Source organism: Fukomys damarensis, unplaced genomic scaffold (assembly GCF_012274545.1).
Source record: "Fukomys damarensis isolate Sample0158 unplaced genomic scaffold, DMR_v1.0_HiC HiC_scaffold_16, whole genome shotgun sequence".
Lineage (NCBI taxonomy): Eukaryota > Metazoa > Chordata > Mammalia > Rodentia > Bathyergidae > Fukomys > Fukomys damarensis.
Window position 1 is genome coordinate 74,413,108 of NW_022900928.1, and position 23,897 is coordinate 74,437,004.

The following is a 23,897-nucleotide window of genomic DNA, read 5'->3' on the forward strand; positions in this document are numbered from 1 at the left end:
GATGGACGGGACTTGGAGAGGCCCCATCTCCTAGCCCACGCATGAGACGGGCTCTAAACTATCCTAACCAATTACCTTCTATGCCTCAGGCCCCACACAAGTCTTGGTTCCAGTGGGAGATGGCCCATTTTCCTGAAATAGTTGATGCAGCATATTGGTCTCCTGACTGGAAGCACGGCGGTTTGGTAGCTGGACAGTTCTCTGATATTTTTTTTAAAATTAAAAGAAACCCTCATCTCTCCTTTTACAGGTGAAGAAACAGACCTAGAGAGGATGAGTGATGGCACCAGGATCACACACTGGCTACTGGTGGGATCAAGACTCTTGCCTCTAAGTCTGCAGCGCTTTCTGTGATACCAACACTCCCGAGTTGATCTGGGGGTGGAAAAATGCCAGTCGACCTGGCAGCTCGAAAGCGAACTAGGGTTCCCTGTCTTCCTGCTCTAGCTTGGCGACCCCGGCCCCTTCCCCCATCTTTCTCTCATTCTTCAGCTCCCTTTCTCTGCCTCCCTGGGTAGCAAATGCTCAGCTCAAAGTCGCTCCTTGCCTGATTGCATCTGAGAGCTGGAAACACAACGCTAATTAATGTGTCTGTGACTCGAAGCTTGGCCGCTGGGCTAGTCCCCATACCCTCCCTGGAGCCCGACAGGCCCTGCAAAGTGGCCCTCCGGCTTCTCCAAGTACGGTGCCAGCAGATGCATATTTTAGCAATGCACATCTGTTGGCTATATAATCTCTCGTATTTGCCCTCCTCACTTGGTGCTTTGATGGAAGACCCCCGGGGGCTTCCCTCTGTTCTAGCCAAAGTGTTTGCTTTGCAATTTTGCCGGAATACCATCTGATTCTGTGCTCACATCTTCTGCAGGTTCTAATCAGGCTCTTACTTTATTTAATTAAAAATCTATCTCAGGCAAATACAGACTAGATTAGGAAGCTCTCTCACTCCTGGAAGCGGGAGAACGTAGCCTCCCTTGGGGAACCGGCTGGGACATTTTCCCAAACTGAGATGTCACAGCAAAGCAGATGGGGTCTTGGTTGGGAAGGAAGCCAGCTGGATCAGGGTGCACAAACACCTCTGTCCCCCTTGTGGAGCAGCTGCGCTGGCTTCCACTGTTGCAGGACTGGGGCTCTCTTTCCAATGGGCTGGATTGGCTTCTGCTTGTAGGGCCTCCTTCAGGGAACAAGGTGAGTCCCTGCACCCAGAGAAATTCAACCAAGCAGAGCCCTACAGGACCAGGAGCAGGGAAGATTCCATAGGACTGGTGGGTGGCTAACGAGTGGGGACAGGGAGTCCACCCCAAGGAGTTAGGGAGGACTGCTGGCAGATCCTAGTGCAGCTTTTTTCTTTTGCAATTGGTTTTGTTTGCTCAGGATGAATGATGTTTTTGGAGATGGCATGACAGGCCGGTAGACAAGATGCCCACTCAGCCTCCCTTGCTGGCTCTCAGGAAGTCTACCAAAGGAACCCACTGGGCCCTGTATAATCACCTCTCCTTTAGCTGATCTCCAATTTGCAGGAATGCCTCCCTCGAACAAACCCAGTTCTGTTCCCAGAGAGCAGTATCAGTGTAGAGGGAGATGTGACCCAAGACAAAGTCGGGTCTGTTCACATTGCATCCTGAGGCCTTGCTCTTAACCAGTGGAACAGATGACATTCTGCTGGCATCTGGGACCAGGAGATGGCAAAGAGCATTGGTCTGGAGTCGGGAAATGTGGAGTTGATTTTGAATGTTAATTAAGCTGTGTGACATCCTTCAAGTGTCTTTGCCTCTCTCAGTCTCTGTTTCCTTATCTGTAAAACACATGGGAGAATTTGGACTTTTAATGTGTTGGGCATTGTGGCTTACTATGATAGAGAAGAGAAAGGAAGGGGTCACACTTAGCTGATGAGGAGGCTGGTGCACCTTAAAGAGAAGAGGGTTCTTCATCTATTCTAGATCCCGTGTGAAGTCAGAGTGGGCAGTACTCAGATTCTGCTCTTTCTAGCACTCTCTGGCCCTCTCTAGAAGGCAAGGCAGCAGAGCAAGATGTTTGAGTATGGGAAGCTGAACTGTTTCTGAACATGAAGACCCTGCGATTTTGCTTAGTGAATCTGTTCTGGCATTTTGCAAATCCCCAAGTCAGAAAAAAAACATGAAGTCCTGAGTCCTTCCTTGGAGGAAGGAGAATGGCTGTCCTCCTTCAAGCATCCCTGGCTGCTCCTCCAGAGGCTGCCTGCAGCCAGGTTGCCCAGCCTTTGACCTGCTAGAGGGTTTACTTTTCCATGTCTTCCTTTGAAGGCCACAATAGATTCCAAAGGTAGAAGAGGCCTGGGAGTGGCTCTGTCACCCCTCCCCATTTCAAGATGCCCATCTCTGAGCTGGTAAGTGGTCCTCAGGGTCCCATCTGTTGCTCTGCTTGAGAGTCCCTGCCCCAGTGTGTTTGGCCATGTAGATCTGAAAAGTACCAACATGCTCTTAAGTATTTCATTTCTGAGCCGCCGTGAGCCTTATCTACAGGACACAAAGCAGCGCCCCAGCTGCCGACCTATTGTCAAGCTTCTGCAGCAGCTGCTAAGAGGCCAGCAGCCTGGGTTCCATCTTCTGGCTGCCCCAACCTCCATCCATATGTGCTCCTCTATGAGAAGTCCCAGCCTGGAGACCATGGGCCAGACCCTCTGCTTCTCAGAACCTCAGTTTCTCACCTGGGATAACAGCCCTTGGTTCCCAGAATAGCTCAGAAAGAGCTGAGGTGATGTGTATGCGAGAGCTTTGACAGTTGCTGTAAACCACAGTGCAAATGGAGCTATTATTACTCCTGTGCCAACGTGCCTCCCCACAGCCCTGAGTCTCTAGAACATCTGGCCAGAGGCAGGAGATGACTGGGGCTGGACTTCTCATCAGAGAGAGGCAGTTTGTAGGGTCACCAAGCAAACCCATTCTTCAGGCAGGTCTGCTGAGTGAAAGAGGGGACACTGAGTGAAAGACCCCGGGGAAAAAGCATGATTTGGAATGAGGCCTGAAATGGATTTTCCTGTGACTGACCTGAGCACCAGGATTCCCAGGGAGAAGGTGTAGGGATGGAACACAGGTCACTGGTAATTCCTCATGGACACTGAAATCAGATTGGGGCTGGTTTTGCAGTGGACATGGGCAGACATATGGCCTGGATCACATGAATAGTTCACCTGGGAATCCTCTTCAGCTCCCTAAGGCACAGTCACCCACACTGAGGTTGGACAAAGTCATAGGTTGGCCTTGGCCTTGGGATTCCTGAGGCCAGGAGCCTTCTCTTGTCCCCTGTGGGTGGGGAGACGGTGAACAGTGGCTGAAAGCCAGTGCGACAATGTCCAGAAGGAACCCCCTCCTACGACCTGGCTGGAAGGACTGCAGAGCTGAGCCCTTGGTGTTTCCCACCGGTGTTTCTCATCCTTGACTTGCATGTGATGGCTCTTACCTAGCACAGTAAGACGTGCAGGCCGGGACCGGATGGCGGCCTGGATGGCCTGGCACTCATACACAGCATCGTCCTGCAGCTCTGCCCTCAGGATCTTCAGGTGGTGCTCCCCTGACAGGTGGTTCCCCACCACCAGGTACTGGGGGTAACCTGTGGGGAGATAGCAGGTGGATGAGGGAGGCCAAAGAATCCTCCCTCCCTAAGTTACTTCTTTAGCCTAAATCCAGGTCGCTATTTGGAGATGCTGCAGACACCATGGAAGGGCTCTGAAAGGCTGTCTCTGCGAAAAGAAATGTACATTTAGTAAACAGGGGACAAATGGCAGAGGCTTTTCTGTCTGATCCTGCCACCTGCCTAGGAAGATCTTTTCACAGAGGGAGAGACTGTGGGTCTGACACCTGGCCTAGACAGAGATGACCACGGGTGGCCTTCTAATGACGGATACCTGTGAGGCTTGATCTGCACAATAAGACAATCTCTGCTGGTGTATTTCATCCCTTCTTCTTCCACAACTTGCATCCCATCTCCTTCCACCAGCCTCAAGGCCCTGTTTCTTTCTGTAGCTCAAAATGCTATTTAAGCTTCAACTTTCCGGTTCTTCCTTTGAGCCTCGTACTTTGTGTAGCTCCTGTGTTTCTGGGTGTCAATACACTTGTATATGGGGTTGGGGATTTAGCCTAGTGGGCCCGCCTGCCTCGCAAGTGCAAGGTCCCGAGTTTGATCTCTGGTACCCAAACAAAAACAACAATAATACACTTGTATGCCTTTATCACTTTTAATCTGTCCACTGGCAGTTTACTTCATGGGTTAAAACAATTGGATCTGCAGAGGGAAAAGAGAAAATTTAATATGTTTCCCCCCTGTGTGGAGGAACATTTGGAACAGACAGGATAGCAGTGGGGGCTTGGGAAGGGGTTGTAAAAGCCAGAGCTTCGCAGGGTATGGGGCAGTGTGTGTATATGTGTGTGTGCGTGCGTGCGTGTGTGTGTGTGTGATATGCTACTGTTGGTTTTAAGTTCAGGATGACGATTAGAAAGGAAAGGAAGGAGACACAAATAACTAATTGTGGTCAGATACAGCGAGCTCTGGAAAGTGCTCAGGGCCTTGGTCTGCTAAGTAGATATGCATCATTCTGATAAGAAGACAAATGAGGAGGAAGAGAAATAGAGAGGCCAGCCTGGGAATTGTAGAGAGAAGACAGAGTAAGAGAGAGAGGGAAGGAAAAAAAAGAAATATTTGGAAAAGAATCAAGAGTGACTTTTAGGGCAAAGTTTTGTCTCAGGGTGGACCACAAGTAGAAATCAAGGCCCTGGTGAACTTCTGGGCACTTTGAACCATAAACGGTCCTTTTCTAGTTACTCCTACTACCTACCCATGAGCCCCAGGGCCTGATTAAGCACTTATGAGATGCTCCGGACACTTAGGAATTTGGGGCCCCTTCTACCACTGGTGATGAATAATATATAAATAAAAGTTTGAGTATGCTAAATCATTAATCAGCTTTTCTGCTGCTGTGCAGGGTTGAATATAAATACCAACTTAAGTCATAGCTGGCCAGGTGGGGCTGTTGCTCTCTTTCCTGGGTATTGGGCCCTAAATCTCCTTGGTTTGTCCTGGCAAGATTCATTTCTCATCCCATCTCTCACCTGAGCTTTGTCTTGCCCCAGTCTCTTGCACTATGGATTTACAAGAGGACCTCTGCACCCATACTTTCTCCTGATCCTGGTCTCCCTCTCCCATCAGAGTCCACTCTGCTTTCATCACCCTTTGGCAGCTCAGACGGCTGCTCTTTCTGCAGGATGTTTACCAGAGCAGTGGGAATGTTCAGAACAAGCCATAGGAGAAGGAAGACAGAGGGAGAGAGAGGGAGAGTGAGAGAGAGAGAGAGAGAGAGAGAGAGAGAGAGAGAGAGAGAGAGAGACAGACAGACAGACAGAGAGAGAGGTGGGCAGTCCCTTGATTCTTGGGGGGGTCAGATGTGATCCCAAAGACAGCATTGGCACCTGGCAGCATTAGCAGCAGGAAGTAACTTGAAATATCCTTAATTATTTCAGGTGTCCAAACAAAGATCTCGGTGGGCTGCCATAAAGGATAGTGAAGTCCTCGTCACTAGCTACCTTGAAGCAGAGGTTGGATGATCACCTCTCTGCTGCAAGGATGATTTCTACCCTGGATGAAAGACTGGACTGGGAGCACTCTAAGGTCCTTTTGCCTCCCTAAGCTGAGGGCGGCTCAGAGGTAGGGTGGGGCTCCTTGGGGCTGGCTGTACAAGGGGCCACCAGTGCCCATTTCTGGCCAGTGAGGCAGGGTGCTTTGAGCCTCTGCCATGATGCCCAGCGTGCTCTGCAGGTGTTTCTTGTATGGCCAAGTCTTTCATGGCTGCCACTCTCTTCTCCTCGTGGCCTTATCCATCACAGCTGTGCAGGCCTGGCCAGAAATGCTCAGAGGGCAGTAGGCTGGCACCTGTGGGCATTACCTCTGTTCCTGCCATTCCTGCCACCTTCCTGCCCCGTGATGGGCTGGGGGAAGGAGGCCAGGTAAATGACACTGGCTCTCCCTGCTCTGGGTCTCATATCCCCCAGCTGCAGCTGACGCCTACCCCGCCTTCCAGGCTAGCCTGGATCCCGCTGTCCTGTGATTATTTCCTTGTCTCCTGCAGGCATCTTGGCTGGAGCTGGTGTTTTTGTTGTCTTGCAAGCTATCAGCAGCAGGATTTCGCTCTCATGAGCTGCTGAAAACATCAGTGATGGGTTTGTTTGTATTTGCTTAATTAGGCAGCGAGCTGTGATGCTATCCCTAGGACTGGCAGCATCTTTGGAAAACAGACTCAGAAGCATAGATTCCGGGACTTTCTAGCTCCTCCACAGTATCTATCATTAATCTCTGTCTACTCCCAAAGGAGGCCAAATTATCTGGAGTGTGGGTTCTCCACTCAAATTGCCTGGGTCCAGTGCCAGCTTATCACTCCCTCGCTCTGTCATCTTGGAGGAGTTACTTTAACTTCATGTGCCTCAGTTTCCTTATTGGTAAAATGGGGGCAATGCAGCTCACAGGTGAAGACCGGTTAGGATAATCTATGTAAAGTGCCTGGCACAGTGAGTCAGTCATCTATAAATGTCAACTTAATAAAGGTGGAGGGCTCTGTCCCTGCAAAGGAGAGCAGATGGGGCACAGGGACCATTTAGGGCTAGCAGTTAGGATTCTACACACTGGGATTAGTTATCTCACGGAATCAATTTCTTTCTTGACTGTGACTTTGTTTACCTGTCAAATAAAGGGAAAATCCTTTTCTCCCTCTAGATGATTGCAGATTTATGAGATAATATCTGAGAAGTACTTGAGCTTCTTAGGAGAAAAATGTTCTATCCAGATGAGGGAGCATATTTATAAATCGTTTTCTTTGACTGGTGTTTCCAGTCTTGGTGACCAGAGGGATACTTGGGTTCTCGGTGAGGGCAATTGTTTCTGGTGGACTGAGTGGGGTGACATGGTTAAAATGCAAGAGGACAGAGCTGCAGCAGATGAAGTCTTGCAATAGTGGGCCTGTTTCCCTGTAGGAAAATGTCCTTACTATTAAGTGTCCTGCAAATACTTGCTGATTGCACTGAGCTCTGTTATGTTCCCTCCCTTATCAGCCAAGCAGGCAGTATTTATTAAGCCTGTAGGTACCTATACTTATTGCTGCCTGGACGTTATTTGGGGGACAGGTGACCAAGTACAGAGCCAACATTTCCCAGGAGTTTAAGCTTACTGGTTGAACAGACAGAGGGCTTACCTTCCTTCTGTAACTAGTGTCCAGCTGGAGAGGAAGCAGCTTATCAGAGCTCCATGTTCTTTTTAGCATGGAGCAGGCCCCAATTCTGGATCCCAGAAGCTGTTTATGGGCAGTTATCCATGCCACGATGACCACTCTGTGAACTGTCCCTGGTGTTGTGGGACTGCCTCTGGGCCACTGACCTAGCAAGATCCCTGTTCTAGGCTGAAAGCTGAGAACCACTAACTCGGAGTGAGGCAGCCTCTTTAATTAGCAACAGGCCAACTTCAGAGCCACCCAGAGCACACACAAGTCTCATTTGGGAAGGTCGTGATGTTCTCCTTGTTTCTCTAGGGTAAGAAAATTGAGTGTCTCTGAAATTGGCTGGTTCTCATAGCACTTAAACTTTATGGCAGCCCAGTATATTTTGGAGATATTATTGTGTATTTTATCCATGCTCAGCTGGGCTGCAGTATTCAAACCCTATGACTGCTATTGACCATCGCTATAACATTTCAATATACATTTTTGGCAAGACATAACTCACATTTTAAAATATTAATTTCCCAATCATCATGTTCCTGAGTGCACTTCGATTTTTATTTTCCTGCAGCTGTACCCCACGAACGAAGCAAAGCTACTTCTTAGTTGAATACATATTTTTCACTCATCTTCCTCGCTCAGCCATTCCTAAACCACCCGGGAAGGACACCCAGACTTGTCCTTCTGAATTATGCCATTTATATCAAGCTGAGCAGCCAAATACCTACCCACCTAAGGGTGGAAGTCATGACTGATGGGGAGTGACCAGGAAGACTGTTCCTTCCTCTTTTCTCCCGGGAAGGATGCATTGGAAAGGGGCTGTACAGAGAGGCCATTCACAATAGTTAACACGTGGCATCAACCAGGGCATTCAGTGTTTACTGTGGATATCTCCTGTGTTTTCTTTTTTCCCATGACAAGATGACCCCTATGTTCAATCACATTTCTTCATGAGTTGTTGGTTTACTTGGCTCCCTTATTAGGTGAGAAGCTGGATCATAACTTGATAAATGAGGGATATATTATGGGCCAAAAAACAAAAAACACTTCATTTCTGAAAATCAGACTGTAGGTGAGTAGTGTTTGACTTTGGAATAGATTCTCCAGGGTGACACTATGCTAGGTTTAGGACTCACCACAGGAATGGAGGATTTACTTGTGATCCATTACTTGCAGTCAGAGCCCCTTAAGCTCTGGGATTCTAGACCTAGCTGTCTCTGGCAGCTGCAGGGAAGGCTGGAAGTTTGGTCTCCAAACACCTGTGACAGAAGGTGGGTATTTTCTAGGGAGGGGACTGCAGCACTGGGCTGCCTGGGGAGTTTGGAGGTACTCACTCGAGAGGTCTCTGCCTACACCCAGGGCCAAGCCGTCTTTGATCCACAGAACGAAGCCATCATATTCGGGGATGGCACATAGCAGCGTGACCGGCTGTCCTGACACCACCACTTGGTCCTGGGGCTGCTGGCTGAAGGAGTAGACTTGGCCTGGGAGGGAGACAAGCACAGTGGTAAGTTCCATGCTGGGAGCAGCGCCTGTGGGCTCCTCTCAGCTTCCTGAGGCAAAGCTGAAGCTGGCCCAGGGGACCAGGCCTCCCCTTCATGCCCCACTCTGCCACTTACGCTGAGACTTTCACCCCCAGGTTGGCTCAGTCTGGTTCTACCAGCCCCTCTGCTCATCATCCTTGTCATGGCACTGAGGACCAACCATTCCCAGTCTCCAAGAGGCCACCCAGCCATCCTGGGGAATGTGTCCCTGCCTTTTCTTTGGGTAAACTCCACTTGGGTGGTTTTAATAAAAAAATGGGACACAAGATATCAGAATATAGTTTTCGCTGCTGCAGGCTGGGCCTAGGGCCAACCCAGGAGTGTGGGTGGTGGTACAGAATAACAGACACGCTGGAGGCAGCTGCTGGCCAGGTGTTGCTGCATCTTCCTGTCCCTTGCTTTCCTACAGCAGGCCCTCTTCATTCTCTCTTGGGCATCATTGGGGGACCCATGACTCTTATCTGTCTCCAAAGCCAGGTGGCTGGAACCACCTCAGCTATTAGTTCATATTTTATTAAACCAACACCCTCATGGTGAGAACAAGATGCCAGGCCCTGGGATAAGGTTTTCAAATATTAGCTCATTAATATTTTCATATTCATAGCAACCTACTATTTTTATTCCCATTTTCAGGATAAGGAAGCAAGGCACCAGGAGGTGAGAAAAAGTAATAGGAGCTGTGCTGATGAGAGACTTGTTACTCCTGGGTGTTGTGCCCTCACTGTGGGTGTGACAGTGAGAGCACTCAGTGGTTGGTGTCAACCCCACCCTGCAGGGGTTGGGAAACAGGGTTTAGGGGCTGAGTGAATAACCTAGGGGCTCCCTGGGTGCAAGTGAGACTGTGGATCCACATCTTCCTGGCCCTAAGTGCCATTTTCTCACCCTCTGGGCTGTGTGCATGCCAGTCCAGAGGCCTGGTCCTGGTGGCTCAAGCTGCTAAGAAGGATGGTGACATGGGCCTTTTTCTCTGAGAGGCCACAGGGTGACAGGACATTGACATTCGCTGAGCAACTGGCGTGCAGTGTGATCAGTGCTTTAAACAACCCCTGTATAGTCCATTGAATTCTACTTCAGGGAGGAAATATACCCGTTTTATCACAGAGAAGCCAGGATCAGAGAGCACAGCAATGCTCCAAGGTCGCACAGCTAGTAAGTGCTGGAGCTAGGGCTTGGTCCATCTCATGGGACCTGGAACCTGGTGGGCCCAGTACTGCCACAGCCTCTCCTCTCCCTGCTGGAACCACGGAAGTCCCAGACACTAGCAGGTGCTCCCATGGGAGACACAAAACCCTAGCCTGGCCCACACACAGGGTTGAGTATCCAGCAGCAGGTGGCCCAAGAAGGGAGCAGGGGCATCAGTGGAGGGTATGGTGGGGCCCCTAAGGACAGAGATGCAGCTCCATGCAGAGTGCTCATGGCTGCAGGCAGGTAGCTGGGTTCACTGCCTGACGAGGCCTGGCTGCGTCGCTGAGGACTCTCATTAAAAATCAAATTGGCCTTGAATTGTGGGAGTAACACTTTTTATTCTGATTTGAGCTTTACAAATTAGATTTCATAGGCCATTTTAATCAGCTCTGTGTGGTGGATTTTTTCCTCTCTCTCTCTCTCCCTGTCTCTTCAAGTTTTCCTTTGTAATTAGACTGTTTCTGGCACCAAAATAAGAGAGAAAAGGGAGGAAGGGATGAGAGGAGAGGAGGGAGAGAGCAGGAGAGGAAGAAGGGAGTGGGGGAGGAAGAAAGGCGGGCAAGAAGTAGACGAAAAAGAGGAGGAAGAAAGAAAGAGGATGACAAAGGGAGAAAGAAAGGGAGGGAGAGCGGACCCCTCCCCCAGGCCCTCCTCTCTAACGATGATTTCACAGTGCATTCTTTTATCTCAAAATCTTTCTGGGAAGGACAGTGTCAAAGCAGGCAAAGCCAAAGATTGTGCTATGGGAAAGAATTATCAGGTTGTCATCTGGGGAGCTGAAGGGGCCGTAATGAGAAGGCCCTAAAGCAAGTAGTGCTGAGCTCTCCCAAACGTCCCCTATTAAGAGTGGGTGACTGTCCCACGCGCCCTGCCCCCATCCTGCTTTCTCTTGGTGGGAGGATGGGAGACCCTGGGGGAGGCTACCTGAGAAGCAGAATGTGGGAGGTACCCCTGGGGGCAGTGGTGAGTCCTGGGCAGTTGCCGTGGAAACCAGGGTCTGGAGGACACTGGCCCCCATGCCAGTGGGGGAGCTCTGAGTGCTCTCAGTGCCACTTTGGAGGGTGTCAGAACCAGGAGTGGGGGCCAGGCGCAGATCCCCTGGAATAACTTGTGGGGTGGAGCAGGGCACGGGAGAGGGCCTAGAGTGCAGCAGAATCTCCCAGTCGGCTCGGAGCAGGCTCCGAGGTGCAGAACCCATGGCAACACCCTAAGGCTTCAGTGTTCAGGCTTTGTCTGTTGGGCTTGCTGTGGAAAGAATGTTTTTGCAGCGAGTGGGATTGAATATTCAGGATTGTCTCCAAAACCACCCACAAAATACAATGAGTAAGTTTTTTGGGGGTGGTGGTGGTATTATAAGTGACAATTTTTTTTAGTTCAGTTTTAATTTTTGTGCATCATGATTACTTTTTTCTTTTAAACCAGGTATGCTCCCTCAGATGGATATATTTTTTTCCTTGCAGTGCTGGGGCTGAAAGCCAGGCCCTCGTGCATGTTAGGCAAGCCCTCCACTGCTGAGTGGGAGTAAGAGTTACTGAGTATGTGGGGTACGCTGGAGTTGGGGCGCTGTGGGGAAGAGAAGGCAGAGGGGAGGACCTTGCTGTTCTCACCCAGGGTTCAGACCTCGAGGCCGTTCTTGCCAAGGGTTCTTGAGAGCACATTTGGAAGCCAGAGTTCAGTCACTGCAAAAGAAGCCTCCTTCCCCTTCTCCTTGCTCCCTGCTTTTTCTTATATCCACTTTCTTTCCTCCTCCAAAGATGTGAAATGTGAAAGAGCCTGGGATTATTTTTCATGACCTTGCGGAGGTGACCTTGCGAAGACATAGCTCCTGGAGGGCATTTGATTACCCTATGCACACTGACTGTGACTTGCCAGGAGGAGGCGCCCTGTGGCTGTATGAGAAGCAGGGGGCTTGGCCTGGAGGGTGCACCACACCCCTCATCCAACCTGGCCGTCACCATGACTGGTCCAGCGCAGAGAGGGCCTTTCGTCATCCCTCTACAGCTCTCAAACCTGTGCTTTCTTCTCCATTCCTCCTGCTACAACCCAAGCCCACAGCCTCATTGCCTAGGTTCTTCCAACAGACTCAGTGGCTTGTGTCACCATGTCCGGTACACACACAGTCCAGAGTTTTCTTGTCGAATCACCAGTCCCCTATGTCTCCCCCTTCCCAGGGGTGGACGGCTCCCTATAGTCTGTGGGACAACACTCCACCGCTGGTCCTGGGTCATGTGCTTTGTCATGGTCTGACTGGTTCCCGAGGGCTGCACAGCACCCCGGCTGGCTGCCACTGGTGTGACTGTCCCTTGATTTCTCTGCTCCATGGTCCTGGGGTGGTGTGTGTGTGTGTGCCCTCCTGCCTGGCCTGGTCTCCCTAAGCAGCCCCTCCACCATCCATGGCCCAGATCTCTTCCCAGGGAAGTTCTGGTGCTCAGAGGGGTCTTCATCTCTTTTTTTCTCCTCATCACACTTCCCTGTTATTTCTCGTTTGTATCTTCCTCGATTTCTCCAAACCTTTATTGAGCATTTCCCCCGTGTCCTATGCAAAGAAACAAAACTAAAGAAGAGCCCGTGTGTACCCTCCCAGAGAGCAGAAGCCTCAGCTGTCTCTTTCCCCAGCATCCCCAGGGCTTGGGCCAGTGTGTGAACATCCATCAGAGGTGCCTCTGTGCTGGCAGTGGACCTATTCTAGATTGTCCCCTGAAATCTGTGATGGCTGCAGAAAAATTGCTTTTGCATCCTAAACTACTGACCAGGCAGATATTGTGCTGAGCACACACACAGAAGGAGAGAGGTGACAAGTAAAGGGGAAGGGCCAGAGTCTCGAGGACCCTGGCTTTACCGGAGGAAAAAATTCACTGAACCATTCAGGGGAGGCCTGCTGGATGCCAGGGCCGGCTGTGTGAATGTACCAGCAATTCGTGTCAGTCATTCGTGCCCACCTTTTATAGGTGAACTAAGTGCTACAACTTGGTTCTCAAAGGTACACTAGAGGCCCTGACTTAACTTGGCGTGACGAGATTTTTTACTATGCCACAGTGTGAAAGAGACACACATACAGTAGTAACTGCACCATGACTCTACATTCGGAACTTTTCTTGGGCTAGCAATGTAGGGTCCAGTCTTCTTTCCTGACGCTGGCCAGTGGCGGCAAGCCACAGCTACAGGTAGCCACACGGCCACAAGGGGAAACAGCAGACACTACAGGGCTGTGGAGCTAAGCTGCGGTGCTCAGCCTGTTAGGGGGCTCACAATCATTTCCAGTTTAAGATATTTTCATCAGGGGTTTGTGGAGATGCCACCCCATGGTAAGTGGAAGCATCTATACTATAAATAATATTTTACTGTCATAAAATTTATAATAGTTAATTTGTGCTGAATTTCAAGCGTGTGATGAGAGCTTTACCTGGATTATTTTACTGCATTCTCCTGAGTCTTATGACATGGGTGCCACACCAGACCTGTGTGAAGATGAATCTGTCTGAGGCCCAGGGCACTGGCAGTGAGAAGGAACATCAGGCCCTGAACTCTGGAGCCTGTGCTACACCCTGAGCTAAGATTCTTATGTGGATCTTAGGAGGCAGGCTTTATGCCCCGGGAGCTCAGAGAACCTGCCTTAGCCCCCGTCTCCTGCTGCTGCCCTTGGCCAGTGCTGAAGGAGGGTGTGAACCAGCTCCCATCATTGGTTTTGTGTTGTCTTCAAGGACAAAGCCCTCTGGGTGGGTCAGAGCCACTGCCCAGCTTGGGGCACTTCTTGAGAAGGTGAATGTGCACATGCAGGTGCTGCAGCTCACCACCCCCTCAGCCATGCCAGCCCACAGAACCAACTCCTCTATCCTTTTATCCAGCCCTCTGGGATAGAGGCAGGTACAACAGTGCTAATGAGTAGGGCCAGGGAATCACACTCACCTGGGTTCAGATCCTAGCACCTCCACTAACTTGCTGGGCCTTACTTTTCCTAGCTGTAAAATGGGGACAACAGCACCCGCCTCTGAAAGTCACTGTGGAGATTCCGAGGGAGAGTACATCTGGACTACTTGGATCCAGGCTTGGCTGACAATAAGTAGTCAGAAGAAAAGGGCCTTTCCCATCAGGAATGCTCCTGTTCCTCTATCCAGGGCTGCCCTTTGCCTTGAACACCAGGCTGTGGGCTGTTGAGCTCCGTGGAGATGGGGTGGAGGCAGGGTGGCAAGCCCAACCTGGAGGGGCAGATGTCACTCTATTGATACGATGGGGAGTCGAGGAGGGCTAATTAGTATCAATGACTTATCGAGGAGTCTCTGCTTCTCTAAAGACAAGAATAGATTGTCCTCTTGACAGGGACCAGGGCTTAGCCTTTGTGTCCTTCTCAGTGGGTCTCAGGGCAGTGTTTGGGGTGGACCAACTCTGATAGTGGAGGCAACCGGCCAGCTATCACAAGCCATGCCCTGTTGGCGGAGGAGATGTGGCAGAACTGCCCCACAAGGCGGCTCCAGGCCCTGGCTTGGTGGGGTTGGGGGTCCTGGCCAGTGAAGGCCAGCTTGGTTCCCTGTCCGACCGGCACAGAATCAGCTTCTACCTGTAGAAAAAGGCTGTGTGTTCCAGGGGCTGGCTGCTAGGCACGTGTGCATGCAGGTGTGTTCGCGGGACTGAAGGAATCGTTCTCTAGGCCCACCCCTTCCTCAGCTAGAGCTGCCTGGCCTCTATTCCTTGTCAGCTATTCAGATTTTGATTGAACAAATTCTTCTTATTTTAACAGGATGTTGAAAAGCCTCTGATGTAAAATTTTTGGAGCAATTTTTTCCTGTGGCTGCAATGCTAGCTGAAGGAGTCAAGGTGCAGATGTGCAAGCCTTTGTGGTTCTGGGCCCTCTGTCCCTTCTCCTTCCCCAGTTTCTCCTCTTCTTTCTTTCTCCCGGTGCTCTACCTTCCTTGGACCCCCTCCCCTGCACAGGCCCTTCTCTGCTCTGCTGTCAGGGTATCCAGAAGCTCTGCAGAGGACGATCCCAGAGCTCATGGTGCTGTGGTCTCTATGTGCAGAACACGTAGGAAAATGGCCAATGTCCCCAGGCCCATGATAGTTGGCATCTCCCCATGCTGGGTTCAGAGAAGCCAAGGCACTCACCCATTCCAGCCACCTACAACTTTCTGGTCTGCTGCCAGCCCATGGGTGAAGGTCTCCGTACTGTGGCTGCAGAGTGTGGGGTGAGAGGTAGCATGTACTGGTTAGCATGAAGGGTGTGGGTTGGCGGGTAGTTAGCATAGCCCAGGGGAAACCCCAGGTGCACACTCTGCACTGAGCCTGACATGGGGTGCGGCAAAGGGTTCCAGACTTCCCTTTCTCGTTCTGTCATCCCCTCTGTTTGCCCGTGCTTGGAGGTCTGCGAGGAGAGGAGATGGTTCCCCCATTCCCTGAGCTGCTGCTTTGCCTGACCTTCGCCCCAGCAGCAGATTATGAGAGTCCCTGGATGGTCACATCCTTGACTGCAGATTACTACACTACAAGGGGCCAAGCCCTGGGTCTCGTGGAGAGGTCAAATGAAGTTCTTCTAGGTTTAAGCAAAGTGTGTGTCAAGCGTGGAAGCTGGGGAGTGGGGACAGAGAAGACTTCCTGGAAGAAACTGTGACAGGAGGAATGTGATGGGGGAGAAATGTCATGCTGGGGAAGAAGAAGCGCAAACAAAACTATGAGTGATGAGTAATCCTCAGCTGCCTGCTTGGAGTGCCCAATCCATGGGTCACCTGCCAGGGCCTGCCTCCTGGACAGCAGAAAGAACACAAAGTCAGTGTGAACCTGGGTCTTCTCATCTGCGAAATAGGTATGACACCCTTACTTGCCAAAGCTGCTATGAGGATAACAGCTATTTCATGTAAAATATCTTGGCAAATGGAATAGGACTCATAAAGAATTATTTTCATCACTGTCTGCGAGTCTCCTCTTAGCCCGGGACTGTTAAAACTGGGGCCACAGTACATCTGTCCTGAGGGGCCTGGGGGCTGAGAATGGCTCTCTTGCAAATCTGAAGTTGGACCTATCGGAAATCTGCTCCTTCCCCTCAGTGGAGCAGGTGAGAGGGTGAGCGCGGGACCTTCCCGACTCTGCGGCTTTGGACACTGCAGCCCACCCTGGCCTGTCTCGGAGGCTACTGGAACATCAGGTCAGCCATGCAGAAAAGGCTCAAATGTCACTGTCTGCCCTGTTATTAGTGACCAATTGGGGAAGGCTTAAGCATACGCGTATGGGGATATTTATCGCCAGCTTTCTCCCAGCCTGGAGCTTGCAGTAAATTGCCTCTTATGCGATTAAGGAAAGCGGTCCCTGTCCTGAGATGTGAGCAAATGGGAGGAAGGTAGAGAGGAGCCAGCTTAGGAGCCCCTAATGACAGCAGCACAATGCCAGGTGTGGAAGGAAGGAATTTCTGCCATTTTCCTGCTGCTCAGCCCAGGGCCTGCTTCTAATACAGGAGAATGAGCTTCAGGAAATTTCTGGAATGACCTCTGTGCTCTGTTTATGGGTGCAGGGTTGGGGATCATGGGGAAATACTAGGCCATTGACTGACTTCTACCTAATAAATCTGATTTTATGGGGGGGAGTGCAAGGGATGCCAGGGTTTGTGCCATCCCTAGGAATAATGCCCTGGTGGGCTCAGGCAGGAGCAGCAGCCACCTCAGCAGTCTCCAAAGGCCCAGGGTAGGTGTGGGATGCAAACGAGGGACTGATGCATTTTCTCCTGACCAGTCAGGCGCTTAGAGCCTGGAGGAAGTAGATATATACACCAGGAACTGGAACAAAAGGCCCTCCTTTTTAGTGCCAAAATGAAGTATAAACAAAGTTCTAAGGAAAGAGTAACGGGAGAGCTGGCTTTCTGAAATATCCTGCAAGAGTGGAGGAGGGAAGATTCTCTGGAATGGAGACAGCTCAAGTAAAGCATGGAGATCAGACTGTATTCAGAGAATAAACGCAGCAATGCCACAAGGCTAGACCTGACTCTGTATTGTGTGCCCCGGGGAAACCGCTCAGTACCTCTGAGTCTCAGCTTCCCTTGTGAGGTAGTAAGCACTACTTCTAGGGTTCTTTGTGTAATTTTGTGTAAAATGCACAGCGCCCTTCTGGTCCTCTGTGATGACAGCTGTCACAGTTACTAAGAACCTGGTGCAGCTGGGGCGTGGAGCATGTTTGTGAGGCTGCATTTTGGTACTGCCAGTCTAGAAAGGTTGGAGTGTAACTTTGTGGGCCCTTAGGTGGGCACACACACTAAGGTGTTTGGATTTAATGAGAAATCATCAAAAGTTTTGGACCCGTGTCTCAGAGCTGGGTTTTAGAAAGACCACAGTGAGGAAGGTGGATAAAGGATAATCTGAAGATGGGAAGACTGATCTGTAAGATTTTACTGTCATAGGGCTCAGGCTAAAGCTGCATCAGTTGGAACAAGAAAATGGATTTTGGTGCCATTTGGAGGCAGGATTGGTGGCACTTGATGAGACTAAGGGAGATGGAGGCCGACAGGCCTGGCTCATAGGACAGAGTGAATGGCTAATGCTGGAGCCATCTATAGGCTCAGGAGAAGCAGTTTGACGTGAGGCAGGGAGTTCAGCTGTAAGCACGTTGATGGAGGGGCTCCTGGAATCTTGGTGAAGATGTCCTGATGTAGCTGAGTTTATCCTTCATGTAGTGGGAGTGAGAAGGTATGAGTAACTGAGACCTACTGGCACACACTCTGGGCCAGCCAGCGATTCGACAGCGTGCTCTCTCATTTGGTGTCATACTGAAAATTCATACCCAAAACTGGGAAGTTACAGACACTGATGTGACTGTCCAAGAGGGACAAAGTTAGTTTAGGCTCAGATTGTTTGGACCAGCTTCCTGTGTGCGACGTCTAACTTTTGCCAACATGGATGCAGGCTTAAGTTCTGTTGGGATGGCAAGGGGTCATCTAGCTGTCTTTGATGGGACTGGGACCAGAAATATCAACAGAAGATCTGGGAAAGGGTACAAGATATGTGTGTGATTCTCCTAGACCTCTGCTGGGAGAGACTTGGGAATGCTTTCAATCCAACATTGCCATTTGTAGCAACTGGCAACTTGTTTCTGATGCACAGGTGAGGAGAAACTTGACAATATCACAAATGTTTGGGCTTATAGAGCCTGCCTGCTCTTTCCAGGGCACAGAGTTCATAGGCTCATTCTCCACCCTTATTTCTTGCCCGAGCTGAGGCAGCCTGGCCAGCCTGTAATTGTACCAGCTTCACATTCTCCCTCTAGGACGCACAATCCTCCAAGGTTGTCCTGGACAGTGTGGACTTTAATGAAGAGCAATTGGGTTGGCCAAGGCAGGGTGAGTCCAAAGTCACTATAAATCCTTTGCCCGCTGATTATCAGCCTTGCAGCCCCAGCTGGAGCCTGCCCTGGGCTCATTAATGGTGGGAGAAGAGTATTTCCATTGATCCAGCAGAGGCCCGGATGCCAGGAAGACACTGGCAAGTGCTGCTGCAGACAGTGGCTCTTCTGAAGGGCCCATCCAACCCTGCCTGCAGTCACCTGGACTGGGACAGCACAGCAGTATGGCTATGTGGTGGTGGGGTATGGAGCAGAAGGGAGCTACTTTGCATGTTGTCTTAGGCCTGTGGCTGTCTGGTCCTGAGGCACAGGCAAGTCCCTTTCTTTGTGGCTCCCCGGCTATTGTGATTTCTGGTCTGGCAAGGCACTTACTGAACCAACCTAAGAGAAGGAGAGAGCAGCAGGGAGGGAGGAAGTGGTACTAAAGATCTGGGACAGAGCTATGTGGAGGGAAATAGGTCATTAGTCCCGGAGGGAGCTGCAGGTCTGGCCCTGGGTGATAGTGTGTCTACTCTAGCCCCCTAAAAGGCAGCTTAGGTACCACTAAGCTAGGTTGGAGGCCAGGCCCCAGACTGGCTGACCCCAGTAAGCCCAGTGCCTTTCACTCCCCTTTCTAGAGGCTACAGTACCCACACCCTGCACCGAAGCCCAGAAGGGAGCAACTCTGCTGCCTCTCAGCTGTGTGCCCTTGGGCCTGACTCTGTCCTTCCCTGAGGCTTAGATTCCTCCTCTAGAAAAGGCAGAGTCCAGACCTGGAGTTAAACTGCCACCCCTTCCTCCCAAATCTAATGCTTTATGTTTTAGTTTATCTGAAGTCCTGGGGGTGGGGTGGGGCTTGGGCTGAACATAATAAAACTGAGGCACAAAGAAATAAATGCAAATCTTTCAAAGACTCTAGTTCTGTTTGGGGGAAGATCCATTTGAAACATTTTTAAAAAACAAACACCTTAAAATAATCCATTGTATGTGGCTGTAGCCCTCATCAGTCAGAATGGTTCTAAAACTTCAAGATGCATAAGAATTAACTGTAGAATGAGCTAAAAATGTAACTTTCTGAGCTGCAACTCAGAGATTCTGGGGTGGTGTGGTCTTCACTGGACCAAGGAATCTGCATTTTAATGGCTCCTTCATGGGAACTGGGGTGGTGCTGGTAGTGGTGGGAGCTTGCGGGAGAGTGGGGTGTGAGGTGGTTCTGGACCATCCAAGTCTCAGAATATGCAAGCCGCATGGATCTTGAGGGATAGGCTGTCTCTAGTTTTGGTTCTTGAGGTCACCATGTGTCCTCAAACAAGTTGCTGTCTCTTGCTAATTTTGCTTGATTTTCCCAGTTGCTCAGCAAAGGCACTGGACAAAGTCAGTGAAACTACTCATGTCCTATCAAGATTATGGAACCCTTTCATTAGTGGACTTTCACATGGAACCCCGGTGTATAAAATGGGTAGGAGCAGAGCTGAGGTGCAGCAGCAGAACCAATTTCTGTCCTACAGTGGAGGCCAAGTTTTCTCATGTGCCATGCTCAGGGTATGGTTTTGATGGACCGTGCTGTGTGTGGGGGTGCTGCCCACAAAGGACAGCACAGCTACATCCCACTTTATCAGTACAAACACAAACCCCGAACCCTGTGACACTGTGTGGTTGAGGAAGACTGTCCTCTCACTAACCCTGCACTGAGAACCACAGCTTAACCTGGTGCTTAGAAGTCTTCATGTGGCTGCAGAAATTGTTCCCAATGGAAGTAAATCATCTTTGTGCAATGTTCTGAATCTCTTCCCTCTTAGCGACCAAGCACAATCAACTCTAAATTATCTTAGTTAATGGAGAGGAGCAAGGGTGTGATAATCCAAATGATGGACAATCCAAAATAATGAATAATCTTAAGTAACACTTATTTTTTGACTTTGGAATGCATTTTGGTATTCATATTTGAATATGGATGTACTTGATGTTCTTGGAATTGTTAATACTTAAACAGAATACAAACTATACAACCTTCCTCGTCCCCTACTCACCTGGTGAAGAGCATCACCTCTGGTCCTGACCCAGGGCTAATGCTGGCTCTGTGCTGCCCCCCACCCCCAGGCATGTCTGTCTTTCTGGTTTACACCTTTCTTAGGAGGGGTTGGGGGATATTAAGTGGTTTTTGCTTTTAAAGGACTTCCATTCCCTTTGGGCCTCATGCAAATAAGAGCCAAATAAGAAACTGTGAAATGTTAGCAGAGGACTTCATTAAGCAATCTTGATGATAGCATTTGCCAGGAATGGAGACAATTTGCCAACAGATAATTGAGAACTGACTATATATGTGTCCTAATTAAAAAAGTGATTCTTCTCACTGCCCTGGGATTCTGGGCCCAGTCTTCCGGTTGGTTTGGGTTATAAACCAGAACTAACTTTTGTATACAGTTTATTCTTCACCAAGCACTTCACATACATTATCTCACTTAATCTCATGGCACCCCAAGGAGAAGTCATAATCATTGCCCTGATGTAGAGGCTTGAATGGCAAGACTCAAAGCTACTGCTCCGCTGTCAGTTCCTCTTCCCTACTCAGCCTTTTTCAACCTCACTCTGCCTCTTTGTCACCACCAACCAGGGGCCCTGGCAAGGGCTTGATCATGTGCATCAACCCCAAAACGCAGCAGCAAAGAAAGCAAAACTAACAGGCAATGATGGCTCTTCTTTATTCAAAGTGAAAATGCTCACCAAGGAAAGATTTTATGCTAGGAGCACCTGAGTAAAAGGGGAAGAGGGTATGTGAGCTGCTGTGGGTGCCTAGGATGAGAGAACGTTTCTTTCCTTCTCTGGGGACTCAGGCTGAGTGACTGAGCCCAGGTATCTCAGAAGACAGTTTGATGATGTGGGGATGGCATTGTCAGGGACAGAGATGGATGGAAGCAAGAACAACCCCCACTCCAGGATGGCAATTCACAGCAATTCCAAAAGATAGAACCTTTCCCATTTTATAGATTGGACAGGGAAGCTCAAGAGAAGTAAAGTAAATTGTTTAAGGTCATAGTACGTGTAAGCCCTGGGAATTGAGCCACTGGATTCTGGTTCTGGCCTTTGTTTACAAAACAGTACTGGGTTAGTACAGGGTTTTTATTCTGTGTGGCTTTTCTCATTAGGAAGCAGAGACTGATTACTGTGCCCCCTGACTGCCTGCCAGCTGTGCTCCAAAAACAGATAGGAAGCCCATGGGATATTTGCTCCTTCCTGGTAGCCAGGCATGGCCCTGCCCCTGATACTCCCAAGGTGCCCTTGGGGCTGAGATGAACTCAGTGTACCATAACTTGGGGCAAAAAGTCTCTGTCCCTAGTCAGAGGGATGGGTGTTTTTAACCCTACCCTGGCATATCGCCACACAAAGCTCTGAGTAGCTTTCTTAGCTCAGCCCTGGCTTGGTGAATAATGACTTCTATTCCCTGCACTGTTGGAGCCTTGGGCCTTTGCAGCAGCCACTGTAGTACTGAGCCACTTATTTGTTGTGAGATGACCTAAGAAGGGCCAGCTGGTGTCTGGTTAGACCTTTCTGCTGGGCATGAAGTCAGGGGGCAGTGAGTGGCCGCCATCTTGGGAGATGTGGCTCCATTCCTGCTTGCCTGGGGACGTCTCTGTCTTCTAGCTGGAGAGCCCCTGGAGATGTTGACAGCTTCTCTAATAGGAGTGTAGTCACTCACAGCTTCACTGGAGAGAACAGAGCAGCTTTCTAGCCTCCTCCCCTAAATGCAGCAATATTTGGTAACACTTGGCGTCTTGGGGAGAGAATTCATGTCTGTAATTAGTTACTGTATATCACCGTTAGTACTCTGCTCGGGATTTACTGGGCAAATACCATTTAACTGCACAATAACTACAGGTCCTTGCTGCTTATTGGGTAATTTACTAAGGCTGGGAGAACGGGGCAGGAGGGACGCTGAATAGGAGGTATTGTAACCCCTTGAATCAAACTTTATGAGTTTGGGTTTGGCAGGGAGGCAGCTTCTTGTAGCCAGCTCTCATTGTTTTGTTTTGCACTGTTGGCTGGTAGGATGCTTCCTTCCTTTTATTCATTACAGGAGGAGAGGTCTGGGATGGGGATGTGGGGCTGTCCAGGCTACCTGGGGTTATGGGAGTGGTTTTGATGGAGAGGACGTTGGCAGCAGGAACCCAGGCTGCTTGTTGTGGGGGCTCCATCCAGCTCTGCCATTTACTCCCTCCACGGGACCCCTTTCTGTATCTGGGCCAGTGGGTTGGGAGCATGGGGAGCTGTCTTTGGCTGGCAGCATCTACATAATCGCGAAGCCCTCTCTTCCCTAGCAAGTGCGGGTGTTTCTTGGGAAGCAGCCATTCCTGGACATTTGGCCAACATTCCCAGCCGTAATCTGCTTGAGCAAAGTCTGTCTTTGTTTGGCTGGGTGCTGTCTAAACTCCTCTAACCTATTTAGGCCACGGAGAGGGGAAGAGACACAATAATGAAAAACTTAACGTGCAACATTGCCTTACGCAATCTAATAAATTACTTGGTAGCCGGCTGCCAGCTCAGACTAAGCCCAATATTGCCCGCAGTAATTATTTGGATCAAATGCAGTTTATCTGCTTCATATTTGTGCTTCTGTGCTCAGTGGTAACTTATAAATGTCATTGCGGTGTTTATTTGTTATAATGAAACTTAATGGCATTGGAAGCTAGGAACAGAGCTGGTGGGGCGGCAGGTTTAAAACAATCTCTTCATCTCTGGAGAAGGAATGAGCCAAGATAACACGAAGCTGCCCTACAGGGAAGAGATTTACAGGGATGCGGTGTCCTCATGCTGTGTGGTGGACAGAGAGAGCCAGGAGCTCCAAGCTGGCACAAGGGGAGCTGTTCTTGCCTCCAGGGACATCCATCAAGAGCAAGAAGTCTTGGCTGTGTCGAACCCAGCACCATCCCATCTGTCCTTGCTGCTCCCTCTCTCAGGGCTGTTGAGGGGTGGAGCGGTTTAATCTTCACACCACCTGATGGCTGGCCCAGATAAGTGATGCTCACTGCCTAGGGTCCTGGGAGGCTGAGGCCTTGATGAAAGCAGATGGAAATTAAAACCCCAGGATGACCGAATGGAGGACAGACAGTCAGGAGAAGGCCTGGGAGGAGAGGGGAGGGAGTTGAAAACCCAGAGAAGGGATCCTCGAGGGCCTGACAAGGGGAGGGCAGGGCTCTCTTCTTTGGCTCAGGAGGGCCCACTGGTGCTGGGAAGCCCAAGGCGTGTTCAGACCAGGGAAGAGCTAACCGGTTGGAGGGCAAAGCACCCCACTGGCTGCAGTCACACCACGGGGAAAGATGGCCTGTTCAGTACATGACGCAAGAGTTTTGGCTTCATACAGCTCTGGGTGCTGCCCTTTAACTTTTTCTCTTTCCTGAGTTTTAACTCCTTACATGGACAGAGGGAATAACAGACACCTCTTAGATTGTGGTGACTATTAAACGAGGTGATGCACACATAGTGAAGAACATGGTGTCTGGCGCATTGTAAATGCTAAGTGGCTGGCTGTGGTGGCAGTGATGGGCACATACTACATGTTTCGTAAATGTCCGGGGAATGGATGAATGAATAATAGCACCTCCCACTTGGATGCCTTATGAAACCCCCTTCTAGGCACCTGAGCGTGG

General features: G+C 50.1%; 1 protein-coding gene across 6 annotated transcripts in view; it reads right to left on the bottom strand.

Moving 5' to 3' along the window:
• The window catches only part of Kirrel3 (kirre like nephrin family adhesion molecule 3), a 569,052-nt gene that overhangs the window by 88,029 nt on the left and 457,126 nt on the right, over nt 1-23,897 (bottom strand). For all 6 annotated transcript variants that reach the window (XM_010628629.2, XM_010628628.3, XM_010628633.2 and 3 more), the window contains 2 exons: nt 8,566-8,715; nt 3,436-3,585 (listed from right to left, as the gene is read on the bottom strand). In XM_010628629.2, coding sequence (XP_010626931.1) covers nt 3,436-3,585; nt 8,566-8,715 — 300 coding nt within the window. The remainder of the gene's footprint in view (nt 1-3,435; nt 3,586-8,565; nt 8,716-23,897) is intronic.